Source organism: Eublepharis macularius, chromosome 8 (genome assembly GCF_028583425.1).
Source record: "Eublepharis macularius isolate TG4126 chromosome 8, MPM_Emac_v1.0, whole genome shotgun sequence".
NCBI classification, from domain to species: Eukaryota; Metazoa; Chordata; class Lepidosauria; order Squamata; family Eublepharidae; genus Eublepharis; species Eublepharis macularius.
Genome location: NC_072797.1, coordinates 4716134 through 4731115, shown reverse-complemented (window position 1 = coordinate 4731115; position 14982 = coordinate 4716134). Strand labels below are relative to the sequence as shown.

General features: G+C 44.2%; 1 protein-coding gene across 27 annotated transcripts in view; it reads left to right on the top strand.

Moving 5' to 3' along the window:
• Positions 1–14982, top strand: part of CELF4 (CUGBP Elav-like family member 4) — a 999910-nt gene that overhangs the window by 878512 nt on the left and 106416 nt on the right. For 16 of the 27 annotated variants that reach the window (XM_054986378.1, XM_054986390.1, XM_054986374.1 and 13 more), the window contains exon 4: positions 12506–12631. In XM_054986378.1, the coding sequence (XP_054842353.1) occupies positions 12506–12631 (126 nt within the window). Of the gene's footprint in view, positions 1–12502; positions 12632–14982 lie in introns of all 27 variants that reach the window. The other 11 variants (XM_054986392.1, XM_054986379.1, XM_054986387.1 and 8 more) reach the window with 1 other exon arrangement.

Genomic DNA, 14982 nt, shown 5'->3' with positions numbered 1-14982 from the left:
GCATAAGAATAAATACAGGCTAAATTAATAACATTTGCACTTCGCAGCAAAATAAATAGATATATTTCATTGCAAGGGGATCAGCCAGCTCGTTTTCCTGTTGCTTAAAGGTTAACCTCTTTTTCCTCGACGAGTTGGTTTAGCAAATTCCTGGTCGATGCCGAAGCAAGAAAACTCCTTTAGCGGAGGAGAGCGAAGAAGCTTTATATCCATGCATTAAATTCCCCACTTGCTTTTCCCTCAGGCTCAGAGCAGGTAAAAACAATTTTGAAATGCACAAATTAAAAAAAATGCATACCAGTATACAGCAGGCGTCCCCACAAACACAGCCAAGAAGCAGCCAGTGGGGTGGGAGGGAAGAATGATGGAGGGCCCTCCGTTGAATCTGGTCTTCTCTTGGGAAACATGCAGATGAGATAGCCAAGCAAAACAGAGAGAAGGGACTGGAAAATTAAATTTAGGGGGCTTTGCAAAAAAAGTATTACGGAGGATAAGTTTTGAGAATGGTAGGCAAACAAACTACCTTATTAAAAGGCAGGGTGCCTCAGATATCAGATGCTGGGAACAAACAAAACAAGGCCACCATTTTCATTGTATACATTTTTAAAAAGTTATACACTGCCTTTCCAAACAGGTACACAATCTATACTTAAGACTGAAACAGATCCAATGAAGATCCCAGATCAATGTTACCAAATATTTGGCAAAAGCTGTCTATAAAATAAATAGATCCGGAGGAGTTAGCCGTATTAGTCTGTAGAAGCAAAATAGAAAAGAGTCCAGTAGCACCTTTAAGACTAAACAACTTTACTGTAGCATAAGCTTTCGAGAACCACAGCTCTCTTCGTCAGATGCAACCTGATGGTTCTTGAAAGCTTATGCTACAATAAAGTTGCATCTGACGAAGAGAGCTGTGGTTCTCGAAAGCTTATGCTACAGTAAAGTTGGTTAGTCATAAAGGTGCTACTGGACTCTTTTCTATAAAATAAATGCTTTACATCCCTCTTGAAAAGTCACCAACAAAGAGATGTTATGAACCTCTTACGGTAGATTGTTTCAGAACAGGAGATGTGGAATATTGGCCACATCTGACCCAAGTGAAGGTTGCCATACTCCAGGTGGTGGCTGGAGATCTCCTGGAATTACAGCTGATCTCCAGGCCATAGAGTTTAGTTCCCCTGGAGAAAATGGGTGCTTTGGAGGGTGGACTTTATGGCATTACACTCTGCTAAGCCCCCTCCCCTCTCCAAATCCCGCCCTCCCAGGTCTCCACCCCCCAAATTCCCAGGGATTTTCCAACCAAGAGCTTGCAACCCTACAGTCAATAAGAGCCCAAATTGGTTTTGGCATATGGGAGAAGGCAGTCCTTTGGTATGCACAACCCAGGGGCTATCTTTCAAGTAAAGATTAGCATCTTCAAACAAACTCCAGTGCATATTGGACAAGTAATTGAACTTCACCTAGCTGTTTGAGGAGTAAATGGATCCAGTTTGTAAACTCTCCTCCTTCCAGGTCTATCTGCTGCTCCCAAATGAAGCCTTACTTGAGGCCACAGGATGTCCCAGTCACTATGGGATGGATATGCAAACATCCTAGAACCCTTGGACTCCACCCTAGCCTTAGGGGTGCTATGCCATTACTTCTGGCAGTCGGAGGCAACTAGATCGGCCACTGGCCTTACTTACTTACTTACTTACTTACTTACTTACTTACTTACTTACTTACTTACTTACTTACTTACTTACTTACTTACTTACTTACTTACTTACTTACTTACTTACTTACTTACTTACTTATGTCATTATAGTCTGCCTTTCTCACTGAGACTCAAGGTGGATTACACAGTGTGAGACCAGTACAGGCCATTTCAAGGACATTTCCATAAACAATGCCATAGGGTAAATGAGTACAAGTTTACAAAGACATAGCATTAGCAAGAATCCAATGAAGAGTTGGAGAAATGCTGAAACAGAACATAAGCAATTCTAGGGCTGACATGAAGCACAAGTAGTTCATAGGAGCTCATAGGAGCACATAGTTAAGACAACAGGTAGTACATAAGGCAACATAGTGGTAAAGTCTAAGGTCTATAGTGAAGCATCTGAGAGCCCCTCCCTACAATACAAAAGCCTTTTTGAATAATTTGATATTTGCATCGTTTGCAGAAAGCCAGGAGAGTGGGGGCTCTCCTGACCTCCTCAGGCAGGCCACTCCACAGGGTAGGGGCCACCACAGAGAAAGCCCGCATATGGGCTGCTGTTGACTTTGTCCATGTGCAGGGTGGCACCTGCAGGAGATCCTGTTCGGATGAGCAAATTTGCTGTGGAGGAGCATAGGGAGGAAGGCGGTCCCATAGGTATGCTGGACCAAGGCCATGAAGAGCCTTGTAAGTGATAACCAATACCTTGAACTGAGCACGGTAACTAAGAGATAGCCAATAGAGTGACTGCAGGATGGGAGTGATGCTCATGCTCCTGGTCACTCCTGATAACAGTCGAGCTGCAGCTCTGTGGTGGCCCCTCCCCGGTGGAACGGCCTGCCTGAGGAGGTCAGGAGACCCCCCACTCTCCTAGCTTTCTGCAAATGATGCAAAACCGAATTATTCAAAAAGGCTTCTGTATTGTAGGGAGGGGCTCTCAGATGCTTCACTAATGAGTTAAGGACCATAGACTTCACCACTATGTTGCCTTACGTACTACCTGCTGCTTTAAATAGGTGCTCCTATGAGCTACCTGTGCTTCATGTGGTCTAATGTCAGCCCTAGAATTGCTTATGTTCTCTTTCAGCATTTCTTCAACTCTGTATTGGATCCTTGCTAATGCTATGTCTTTGTAAACTTGTATTTATTTACCCTATGGCATTGTTTAGGGACATGTCCTTGAAATTGTACTAATCTCACACTGTGTAATCCGTCTTGAGTCTCAGTGAGAAAGGTGGACTATACATGACAATCAATCAATCAATCAATCAATCAATCAATCAATCAATCAATCAATCAATCAATCAATAAATAAATAAATAAATAAATAAATATGGCTGCTATGGAGTGTGGTCTCCAGGATATCATACCCTGCTGAAGTACCTCCCCTTCGCAAACCCCACCCTCCCCACCCTCCCATGACTCCACCCTAAAATCAATAGAAATTTCCGAGCCCAAGAGTTGGAGGTGAAGGAACCAGAGAAAGGGCCTCAGGCTGAAGGAGATCGGGCAGAGGATCAAAGGGAATCCTTGCTTTGCTGGTCGTGCTGGCCAACAGAAAGTTTCTGAATTGGGTTCCACCTGAACCAAAAGACGCTGGTATGGACCTCGTGATAATCGGGCCGTTGGCTTGAAGAGCGGTGTGCAAAACGGCAGGTTCTGCTGATGGCACGTGGGTCACATTGCTGATGGGGTACGCTGCCACGGAGTAAGAACAAAAGGAGTCGGCTACTTGGCAGTGACATCATTTGCTTTCATAGTCTTCCTCCCTCCTCATTAATTTTCATTTAAAGTCCTCTGGCTGAGGAATAGAATTCAGGCTGAAAGCCAGGGAGAGGCTATTGGGCAGGATGGAGCAATTGTCGAATGCATTTTGATCCTACCATTCCTCCAGGACACGGCCTAGGGTTCTGCCTTCCCTGCTTTATCCTCAAGGCAAGCCTGTAAGCTGACCAAAAGAGTGCCAAACTTGAGCTCACCCAGCCAGCTTCATGCTAAGTGGGGATTTGAACTCGAGACTTCCAGATAGTAATCGAACACTCCAGACATCATGTAACTCTTGTTGCCCTCCCTCGATGTCTTTTTGTGTTCCCTTGCCATATGTACTTTTTCAGGATTCTTACAGGAATATTTAAATCACACATGCCAGGAAAAGGAAGAAGCATACTACAAGTTTTATGAAGGACTTCAGTCCTTCCTTCCTTCCTTCCTTCCTTCCTTCCTTCCTTCCTTCCTTCCTTCCTTCCTTCCTTCCTTCCTATTAAAACATGGTTCTTCCTTCCTTCTTTCCTTCCTTCTTTCCTTCCTTCTGTCCTGCCTTCCATCTTTCTCTTCCTTCCTTCCTTCCTTCCTTCCTCTTTCTTTCTTTCTTTCTTTCTTTCTTTCTTTCTTTCTTTCTTTCTTTCTTTCTTTCTTTCTTTCTTTCTTTCTTTATCTCCCTGGTTGTTTATAGATGAGAAAGGAATCAGGCAAGCTTACAAAAGCACAGAAAAGGGGCCGGGGCATTTCTTTCAGGAGATTTTTAATCGTATTCTATATAATTCAAAAATGGGGTGGGGGTCTCTTCCCCCCCCTTTTTAAGGGAAAAAAAGAATTAGTAAAAGAATTGGCAAAAAAGAAAAGTGGAAATGTGGATGGAAGTGTGTGGATGAATTTTAATGCAATCAGAAAAGCCGTAATAATGGTAATAAAGGAATACATTCACACGTCAAGAGGAGGCAGGAAGGGAGCAGGCCTTGCGAAGCCAGAATTTCAATGAGGCCACGGCGAGTTGGGCGCGCCCTCCTTTCTCCAAATGAAGGAAATGGAATTTTTAAGCACGGCAAAAGAGGGATTAACAATTGGCAGTTTTTTCGGCCTTTTGTCTTTTGGCGAATCCCATTTAATCACTGCCTTTAATATTAAGGAGGCGGTGGGCCAGGCCCTCCATCTCCGGCTTGCGGGGAAGGCATGGATGATATACCGAGCTGAAGAGAGATAAGGCAACTTTCAGGAAGTGTTTCAATTACCTCTGCCCAAGTCCTTAAAAACTGAAGTTTAATTTGATCTGAAATGGCATCACAGCTCCAGCACAAGGAAAATATGACTTTCCCCCCTTTCTTTTCCCTTTTAATCGCTCTTTCTTGCATGCACTATTCCAGCCATCCCAAGAGAGCGAAGCTGGAATGGCGCCGCGTATTAATGTCACAGCCTTTTTAGGCTGCTGGGGGAGGTTTTTTTTCTCAAGCGCCTTCAGGTCACCCGTTGAAATGAGTTTAGGTGCTGAAACTTATTTCTCTGACACGTCAGCCTTCGCACCGCTGACCCCACCAAGGGTGTCGAGAATCTCTGAAGATTTCCTCAGAGCGAGTGAGAAAATTCTACTGTTCCTCAGGCTGAGCTGGAATCAAGGAATACATCATCTCTCTCACACGCACACTCTCTCACACACACACCATCACACACACACTGTGCGTGCATGTCCATGTGTGCATTTCAACAAGGTGTTGCAGATACTAAATTCACCTCACTGACACTTTCCAATTGAACTAGAATAGGAGATTTCAGCATTTAAAGCCAGTTCAACTATTTTCCCCTTGAGTGACATGAAAAGAGGACACGCAGATAAATAGCACCCTGCGCAACCATTCATTCTGTGGGAAAATTGGGGAAGGGGGGTCAGGGTGATACCTGCTGGCTTTTGACCATCACCTTTTTAAGGTGTTTTTTACACATTCAGTTTGTACTGGGCAAAAAGGGTCCTATACAAACAATACCTTATTGACAAAGCCTTCCGATCTCTTTTAAAACTCAGCTTCCCAGCTAACATTGCGACTCCCTTCACGTGCTCCTCCTCGTATAATTCGTCTCTTGTAGCTTGGCTCTCATGCTTTATCCTCCCTTCCCCGCATTCAGTTTTACCCAGAAGGGACATTTTTCCTTCTTGCTACCTTTCAAACTACTGTATCTTGGTACTATTCTACAAAATTCCCAGGAAGGCCCAATTCAAACACAACGTCTTTTAGGGGCTGCAAAGTTCACAGAGTGACTTTAGGACTCCATTTTGACTATGGAAGGAGAGGTGTTAGGGCTGCCAACCTCCACCTATTTATTTATTTATTTATTTATTTATTTATTTATTTATTTAATTCAATTTATATTCCTCCCTCTCTGCATCTGCAGGCTCAGGGTGGATTACAATCGGTATAGTAATTTAAAATACATATAGCTTTAAAACCAATAAAACCACATAAATATCGAAAACATACAACAGCAGACTTCTCCAAAAATCACCACCCAGCCATCTCCAAAAGTATTTAACAGGCTGGGTGGTAGATACTTCTAGTAGGGGGGAATGTTTTCCCTAGCTCTCCCTAGGGCTGGGAAAGCTCCCGGAATTACAATAGATCTCCAAATAACACAGATCAGTTCCCCTGGAGAAAATGACTGCTTTGGAGGGTGGACTCTGAGGTAGCCAGCCGGTGGAAGGCACCTGGTGGGAAAGAGAGGGGATAGAGACAAGAGGGAGAGTTGTTGGGTGACAGACAGCATTATGTCATTTCTGGGGTAACCATAGAGTTTCCAATGATTCCTAGAGAAGCGTGAGAGCACTCATGGTTTTTTTCCCCAGAAGCAAGATAATTTCATCATGCTGACGCTGTTTTTGTTTTGTTTTTTCCACCAGCTGCCAGAGAGCTGTTAAGCAATGGTTACTGGGGGTGGGAAATCTTGTCTCTCAAATTAAGGATAATCTGAGACTGAGGGAATTCCTCCAGTAAATTTGAACTAGTTCTACATCTCTCTATGGAGAATCCAGCTGTAAAAGAAATGGGTGATTAAGGAGAAAGGGTGAGAAAATATTCTTTTGCTTGTCTAGGGCTGCTTTGATTGGGCTATTGTGTTAGTTACAACATCGGGAATGCACCAAAATGCTGAGGACATGGGTTCAGCAGAGAGGGTATTTGGTGCCATGAAATGATATTTTTCTTTTGACCAAGACCTGACTGACCACAATTTCTGTGGTATGAAGGGATTTTTTCTTTAGTTCAAAGAGAGGCCAGCAGATCTGGCCATCAGAGGGAAAGGTACCCCCCAAAAAGGTCAGCTTGGATATCCCCTGCTGATCTACGGTATACGGTCGTCAGTAGGGGATGTGCCCTTTTGCATACTGGAAACAGTCAAGATTGAGTTAAATATAGGATCAAATATTTTCCCTTGATAAATGAGTCCCTTCTGCTGGCATCTTGTTGGGCGGGGCTCTTGGCATTCAGCCCCAAGCATTTCGTTTGTGATCCTACCTGAGAAAATAAGGAATAAGTTATATTGCCATACCTGAAGTTGGGATTTTGACAACTGGGTTCATACTTACCTTCTGCTATCACAGGGCCAAGCTACAAGTGACAAATGACACTTGAATGGCAAGTGTATTTCTCCCTGTTCACTTGCCCTCCACTCAATCCACTTGCCAGGCAAGTGTCTTTTGTCATGTGTAGCTTGGCCCACAGTCTTTCAAAGAACAACTTGTTTTGCTGTATCTGCAGCGTAAAGGAGGACATTGATCGGTATCTGTGACATTACTATTCTTGCGGCCTTTATGAATTTATTCTTGTTATATTTATTGAAATATTTATTGAAATGATGTTTTCTTAAATGTTTATTGTGAGAATCTTGTGATGTGATTTGGAATAGCTGTTCATAGGAATTTGCAGGAACACTTTGAGCAATTTGCATTTTTTTTATTGCATTGATTGGGGGTGGGGTGGAGAATGCCCTCAAGTCATCGCTGATTTATGGTGACCCCTGGTGGGGTTTTCAGGGCAAGAGACTAACAGAGGTGGTTTGCCATTGCCTGCCTCTGCAACCCTCACCTTCCTTGGAGGTCTCCCATCCAACTACTAACCAAGGCTGACCCTGCTTAGCTTCTGAGATCTGACGAGATCAGGCTCACCTGGGCTATTCAGGCCAGGGCATTGTGCTGCTTAAATAGCATAAAAATCTATAAAAATCTTTACAAATTTCTAATTGGTTTGGGATATCAGCTTGGATTGATTGTGCTTTAATTATGCAGTAGCCCTGGCAGAGGGGACCCCCTTCTGTTTCTAGCCATCAGGGGAGAGGGAGCGAGATCACCCCAGACAGGGCGAAGCCTGGGGGGGAAGAGCGGGCACTGCCCACAGAAGGACTATTAAAGGGCAGACGCCAGGATGGCTGGTGACGAGTAGGTGGAAGTGGATGGTGGCTGAAAGAGAGAGAGAGAGAGAGAGAGAGAGAGAAGAGTGTGGCAAGGCAGAGAGACGGTGCAGGAAGCCGAACAGCCAACCCCACACGGGGAGAGAGGAAGGAAAGGCACCCCCCTTCTTCCCCATTTCTGATGCCATTCCTGTGACACATCCTGTGAATAGACCATGCTGGAAGGTAGCCCCCCTCTCCAGGCTCCGACAACCCTCACACAGAGTCTGAAATAAAATAGCAAACGAAGACTATCTGCTAACAATGATTATTAATACAGAAAGAGAACCTTAGCCATACGTGCAAGATCATTTGCGCCATGCATTAATAAATCTGGAATAATTGCCACTCCCTGGCTGTGTACTCCGACGCTGATGTTGACTCCTTCCTTCTTTCTCCAATTGTTACTTCATTATTCTGGAAGGGTTCCATTTTTCTCATAAAGCTTGCGCTTGGCTTTATACACATGCCTGGATTATATGAGAAGCAGATATCCATCTATATGGTAATGCAGACATCTGTCTATATGATTTTGATCTGGTCCCCTGTGATTCTGGCCACCTTACTGTCACTGGTCCAGTGGAGTAGCCAGATACCACCTTCACCTGCTCTCCTGCTTCACTAATTGGCTATTCTCACCTGTGCCCCCCCCCCCGCCGCCTTTTGCCTTTCATATGTGCTGTCTTGTTCCCCCGACTTGTCTGACACCTCTGCTTCACAACTTCTCATAAAAACAGAACATTTAAATACAAATAGAACAAGGAATAATTTAACCCCTGTTTGCACCAGCGCAGGTGCCAGGGCTTCCTATAAACACCAGCAGCAAGGTTTGAAAATGCTGTGCATTGAATCTGACAGGTCTGTGCATGGGACAGGCAGCTGGCATTGCCGGAAAACGGGTTGACACAATGAACCCAATACACCAGGCGGCTGCTTGGGAACTACCTTGTATGGCAACCAGACGGCCAACCCCAAAAATACCTCCAAGAAGAGGTGTTTCCCATTACAACAAAAGGAACCCAACAGAGACCTTGAACTGGGGACGCCAGGCAGTGCCCATCATCGCAGAGTTGACAGTTAAGTTGCCTGCCTGGACTCAAGATTGAGGGTCCTGATCTCACCTTCGGGGCCGAGTTTAATGGAGCAACACTTCCCACTAGGAAAGGAAGCATCTCATACTGGAACTTTCCCCAGTCCTAAAGTTGCTTTGTTGTGAGAAAGAGGGTATACAGATACTGCTCCAAAGCTGATGAAGTGAGTGACGCGGGTGAGTGCAGATTTGAACCTGGGTTTCCCCCAGTCTTAGGGCCAAGCGACAAGTGATGAATGACACAGGTTGGACACTTGCCAGCTTCCCTAAAGTTTTGATGGGAAATGTAGGCAGCTTGGCGGAATGTTGGACAAGTGACAGTTGAAAAGTCCATTGTCCGAAGCCTAGGTCACTTGGCTTTTTTTCAGCAGTAACACGGTGGAACAGAGTTCTGGCACCTCTTGAAAATGGTCACATGGCTGGTGGCCCCGCCCCCTGATCTCCAGACAGAGGGGAGTTTAGATTGCTCTCCGCGCCAAGTGGAGAGCAATCTAAACTCCCCTCTGTCTGGAGATCAGGGGGCGGGGCCACCAGCCATGTGACCATTTTCGCCAAGGGCGATTTAAACTTTAAAAAACTCCCTCCTTGTTCCAGCTGACCCAAAGTGACCTCATTGTGCAGTCCTGAGTTCCACCACCTCTTTTCCCAGGGAAAAAAAGCCCTGCTTCCAGGTATTTGCTGGAAGTGATGTCATGCCATCAGTTTGGTTTCATTCCATCCCATCTCTATCCTCACTCTTGCTGGTTGACAGCAATGGGCGGGCTACCCTATGAATCTCTGTAGCCTGTATCTGTTGCATTTTCAACAACTAAGTCAACATCAACTCATCATTTTAAGCCAAAACCATAAAACAGATCCACCAGTGGACGTATAAGTTAGAAAGAATTTATTTTTTTATCTTTATGGTTGCTATCTGTTTGAAGAATGTTTCAAGGACTGTGAAACAGAGAAGCCAAAATTTCTCTTCCAAAAGGCAGTTAAGAAGCGACAGTTGTGGGGAGAGATTCGGGCAAAGCCATGAGCTAGCAAAGTTTGCCAGCTATTAGAGGATAAAAAATCCCAAGACGACTGCCTAGTGCTTTCTTTCATCTGACTTTTCCAAACTCTTGAATAAGTGCTTTCCTTTCTTGTAGTTTTTATCTCTTTATCTACAACCCAGGAGAAATCAGACAATCATTCTGAATTACCTGTATAATAAAAGAGTGATTAGTCATCAGAGGCACAAGATAGAAAAAAAGCTTCTTAATCCCAAAGTCCTGGACAACGAGTCTCTGTACACAAGACCTCTTACACGGGGACGCTCAAGTGTAGGGAGATGCAATGTTAGCTGGGAAGCATAGTTTAAAAAGATATAGCTGAAGGCTCGATCAATTTCACCTATCTACAGAAGGGTAGTTTTAAAAGACAGAGCCGGCAGAGATCACTCCTCAGAGGGTTTGTTAATTTCATCTTCACCTCTCGGAAGGCTTTGTCAATTTCACCTCCCCTTTGGCTCTTTCTTTTTAAACTCTGCTTTCTGGCTAACATTGTGTCTCCGAGTCCCTACACTTGAGCGTCCCCATGTAAGATGTCTTGTAAGAAAGACTCGACAGGCATCAATATTGATGTCAAAATATTCCGTCAAAGTTCCACTGAATGTCAAACATGTTTGGCAACCATAATTTCATTCCTCAGTTATTTTTTTAAAAAACTCACTTGAACCAACAACATTTTGGTTGAACCAAATACTCACAAAATACTTTCACTTCCATACTACGCAGAGATCTTTACCCCCGTTCTACACACTAGGGCTCAGAGATTAATAAGAATGGACCATCTGGTTCCTCACCCCATCTGGGTTTGGCCTCATAGCATCTTGGAGAGGGTTAATATGCACATTCCTTCATTTAACATAAAATAAGCCTGGAGAATTTGTTTATTTATTGACAAGTATTTATTCAAATTGGTTACATCTGTTCTGTAAATGTCTCCAGAGAAGGGGGGGGATCACAGCTCGCCAACATTTACATAGTGTTTAATGAAGTTTAAATTAAGCATTTATGCATCATGTAGGAAAAGGAGTTTTGCACTCATGGTGGAAAGGGCTTTTTTTTAAAAAAAAATAAAGTCTATGTAGTGAGATTGTAAAACCTGGAGATGGTGTGAAACAAAGATGATAAGTTTCCCTGTTCTCTGCAGCTACCTTGTTCTTCAGATGGTAGTTCAGGGCTGGGCATATATTTTGCCATGCAATCTGACACCCTTCCTTAGTGAGCAGGCGTTGAAATAAAGTTAGTGCCACCTTTCAAAAGGCACAGTGAAATCCTAAGCAGAGTTACTCGAGTCTAAGCACACTGATTTCAAGGGGCTTAGATTGGAGCAACTCTGCTTAAGATTGCACTGTTAGTTGTGGACCACATAGGCTTCGACATGGCCACCAGTTGCTGGCATAATGTACAAATAATTCAGTGTGGTGTAGTGATTAGAGTGTCAGACTAGAATCTGGGAGACCCAGGTTCGAATCCTCACTCTGCCATGGAAGCTCACTGGGTAACCTTGGGCCAGTCACACATTCTCAGCCTAACTTACTGCAGGAGGATGTTGTGAGTAGAGATGGGCATGAACCGAAATACGAACCAAAGTTTGTGATGAACCAGACCGGTTTGTGAACCAGCGGTTCATCAGAGCCCATTTCTGATAAACCACCTCGAACTTTAGGCTGGTTCGTTTGGTTCGTTTTTTGGTTCATCACTGCATACAGCCTGGCATTGATCAATCAGTATTCTAGGCAACAGGGAATGGACTTCCTGCAGACCTTCTGCTGACCTGGAAGTGACAATTTGCTGACCTGGATGTGACGTTTTCACAAACCAAACGAACCAGTTCGCAAACTGGGGCAGGTTTGTGAATGTTCGTGGTTCGTGAAATGCAACGAACCACAAACCACACCGTTTTCCCCCCCGGTTCGTGCCCATCTCTAGTTGTGAGGAGGAGGATGTACACTGCTTTGGGTCCCCATTGGGAAGAAAGGTGGGGTATAAATGAAGCAAATAAAATAAAATAAATCTCAAGCAGTGAGCGATAAACATATGGGCGCATCCTCACTACAGATTTAACTAGTTTAACATTCTCCCTTTTTGGAGAACCCCGGAAAAGGTAGTTCCTACAAGAGATACTGGAGATCTCCTGTATTCACTTCACCAAAGTACAGCTTCTAGGATTCCATGGCCATTAAACTGACACACTCTAAAGCTGCAGATATGCCTGAGTGTCACAAATTTTCAGTTTTTGAACTTCTGGAACTGGATTTCCTTACAAGTGGAAGTGTACGCACTACTGAAGAGGACGATAAAATTGCTTTTTTTTTTTTTTTCAAGGCCGCTTCTCGGATCACAGATTTATTCGGGCACTCTTTTGTCATTCACAGTCTCTGGAGATGTTGCCCTCCCAAAATTTGCCTTGGCAGATGCTGCTCTGCTTTCCCATTCCTTCTGAAATATGGTAAGCATCTCTTTATTTTGTTCCAGAAGACAGAAAACTCTTTGTGGGCATGCTCAACAAACAACAGTCGGAAGATGACGTGCGCAGGCTATTCGAGGCCTTCGGGAACATCGAGGAGTGCACAATTCTTCGGGGACCGGACGGCAACAGCAAAGGTAAGCCTGAAAGAACAACAGCCTATGCAGAGCCAAATCACTTCTAACCAGGCGTGGCAGAGGGTGGCTGCATAAAGGAGACTCCTCAGTGGGATACAGGGTTGTCAACTCCAACTGAGAAATTCCTTGAGATTTGGGGGTGGGGCTTAGGGAGGGCGGGGTTTGAGGAGGGGAGGGACTTTGGTGGGGTGTAATGCCATAGAGCCCACCCTCCAAAGTAGCCATTTTCTACAGGGGGTTTTATCTCTGTAGTGTGGATATCAGCTTTAATTCCAGGGCATACCCAGGCCCTGCCTAAAGTTTGACCACCACAAGCCATGGCCCACAGGAAGCCATGGAGAGCCAAGTCAAGCAGCCACAATAGGAAAACCAAACTCTTCACATTTTCTGGAAGCAACATCAGTGAGTTTGTACCAACCTACCTAACTCTTTCAGGTGCCGCTGGGCAATATTTTCCTGCAACAGGGAGAAAAAAGGGCGAAACTGCATTTCTGCACAGTATAGATTGTGGCCCCCTTATCCCACACTGGCTCAAAGTGCCAAGGGGGTGGCAACGTATGACTTACCAGTCGTGGCTGTCGTACGGCTAAGTGTGTTGGGTTGGGGAAAGCAATGGTGAACTACCCTGTAAAAACTTCACTGCGAGACTCTGTGGATCTCCCTCGACGTGCTATAGGACAGAAAGGCCTGGAGGGGGACGAACTACCGAGGGTTGGGCACGATTGTGTGGCTTGGATCGGATCGGATAGATTGTGGGGTTTAATAAGGAGCTGTGCCATTTCTTAAAAATAAATAGATGAGAAAAAGAAAATTACAAAAAAGACACAGAAAAAGATCCCTTTGCTATCCTTTTCCTCTTCTTCATATGCATTTTTCCTCCTGAACTTCCTTTCTGTGGCTTGTTCCTGTCTCTCTCTAACAGACACATGCCCAGCCAGGCAACATAAAGTTCTGTAGATGGGGTTATATGCATACCTACCTCAAAAAGGAGTCATATGGGTAAAATTACATAACTTTTTTCCCCTGAAAACTATTTCCAGAGAGCATTCAAGTCATCAGAGAATGCAATCCCATCCAAAAGATATATTCTGAGGCAGAAATAGATAATCATAATCAATATATCTAATTCTCAACTTGGCCAAATCTGGGGATTCTTAAATCTGGAGACAGGAGCCATGAATGGACAAGACAGATCTTTCTACAAACCTGAAAAATGATAAATAAATCATATGTTGGCCCCAGAAACCTAATTAAAGGATTCCATGTTTAGGCCATTAGCAGAGTATCATTTAGCAGAGGAAGCGTGATTATAGGTGGTTGTGAGCTGGTTCTGCTGGCTGGTATGTGTGCAGGAGAGAAAATAACAAAGCATACACTTGTTTATATTTAGAAAGGAAAGAAGAGTTCTTTATTATAGAAACTCCGGACTCTGATAGGAAAGGAGGGGAGACAGATCCTAACTACCTATCTAGTCTAAGGATGGACATGGATGCTAAGACAAGTCCTGCATTCATGCTTCCAAGATGGAGGGAGGAGAAGGAGAGAGATGTTGCCAGGGACAATGCCAGGAAGAGAAGGAGTGAGAGGGAGGAAGTCCTGAGAATAGCAATCTGCATATTAAATGACAGAGCAGTAGACAATAGTAAACACTAAACAGAGTGCCTTGACCTCTCTATCTTTCTAACTCTTTGGTTTGTCCCCCTCTGAAACCTGAGGAGAGGGACAGCGCTGAATCCTTCTCTTCCAACAAAAACACCTACATTTGGAGAAAAATCTGAAATCTTTTTTAAAAGGGGAGGGGGTAAATGATAAGAGGGATACCTGTAGCTTTAAGAAACAGATAACCCCCCCTCCAAAGGCTGTTGCTAGGCAACCACAACAGTCAGTCACTCAGTCACTCTTTATTACAGCCCACAAGCCATATAGAAGCAGAAAAGTACAGTTATACTAATCACCAACATTGAGATTTTTACATATAGTATTTACAGCCTTCAAGGTTTGGTTTCTGACAGTAAAAGACAAAGGCGGGGGCAGGGCCCTTTCCAGGGCTGTTTTGGCCTTTAAGTGAGGACTCTGCCATGGAAGCTCATTGGATGGCTTTGGACTAGTCCCACACTCTTGGTCTAACCTACCTCACAGGGTTGTTATCAGGATAAAATGGAGGAGAGGAGAATTAGGTTGGCCACTTTGGGTCTCAACTGTGGAAAAAAGTGGGATATAATTGATGTAAATATATTATAAATTAGCTGAAGATGGAGGGCATAGAAAAGAGAAGTTGGTTGGCAAGTGGGAAGGAGATAAGGAAACAGGGAAAACTTAGGATATAGAGGCAGCCAGGAAGAGAGAAATGA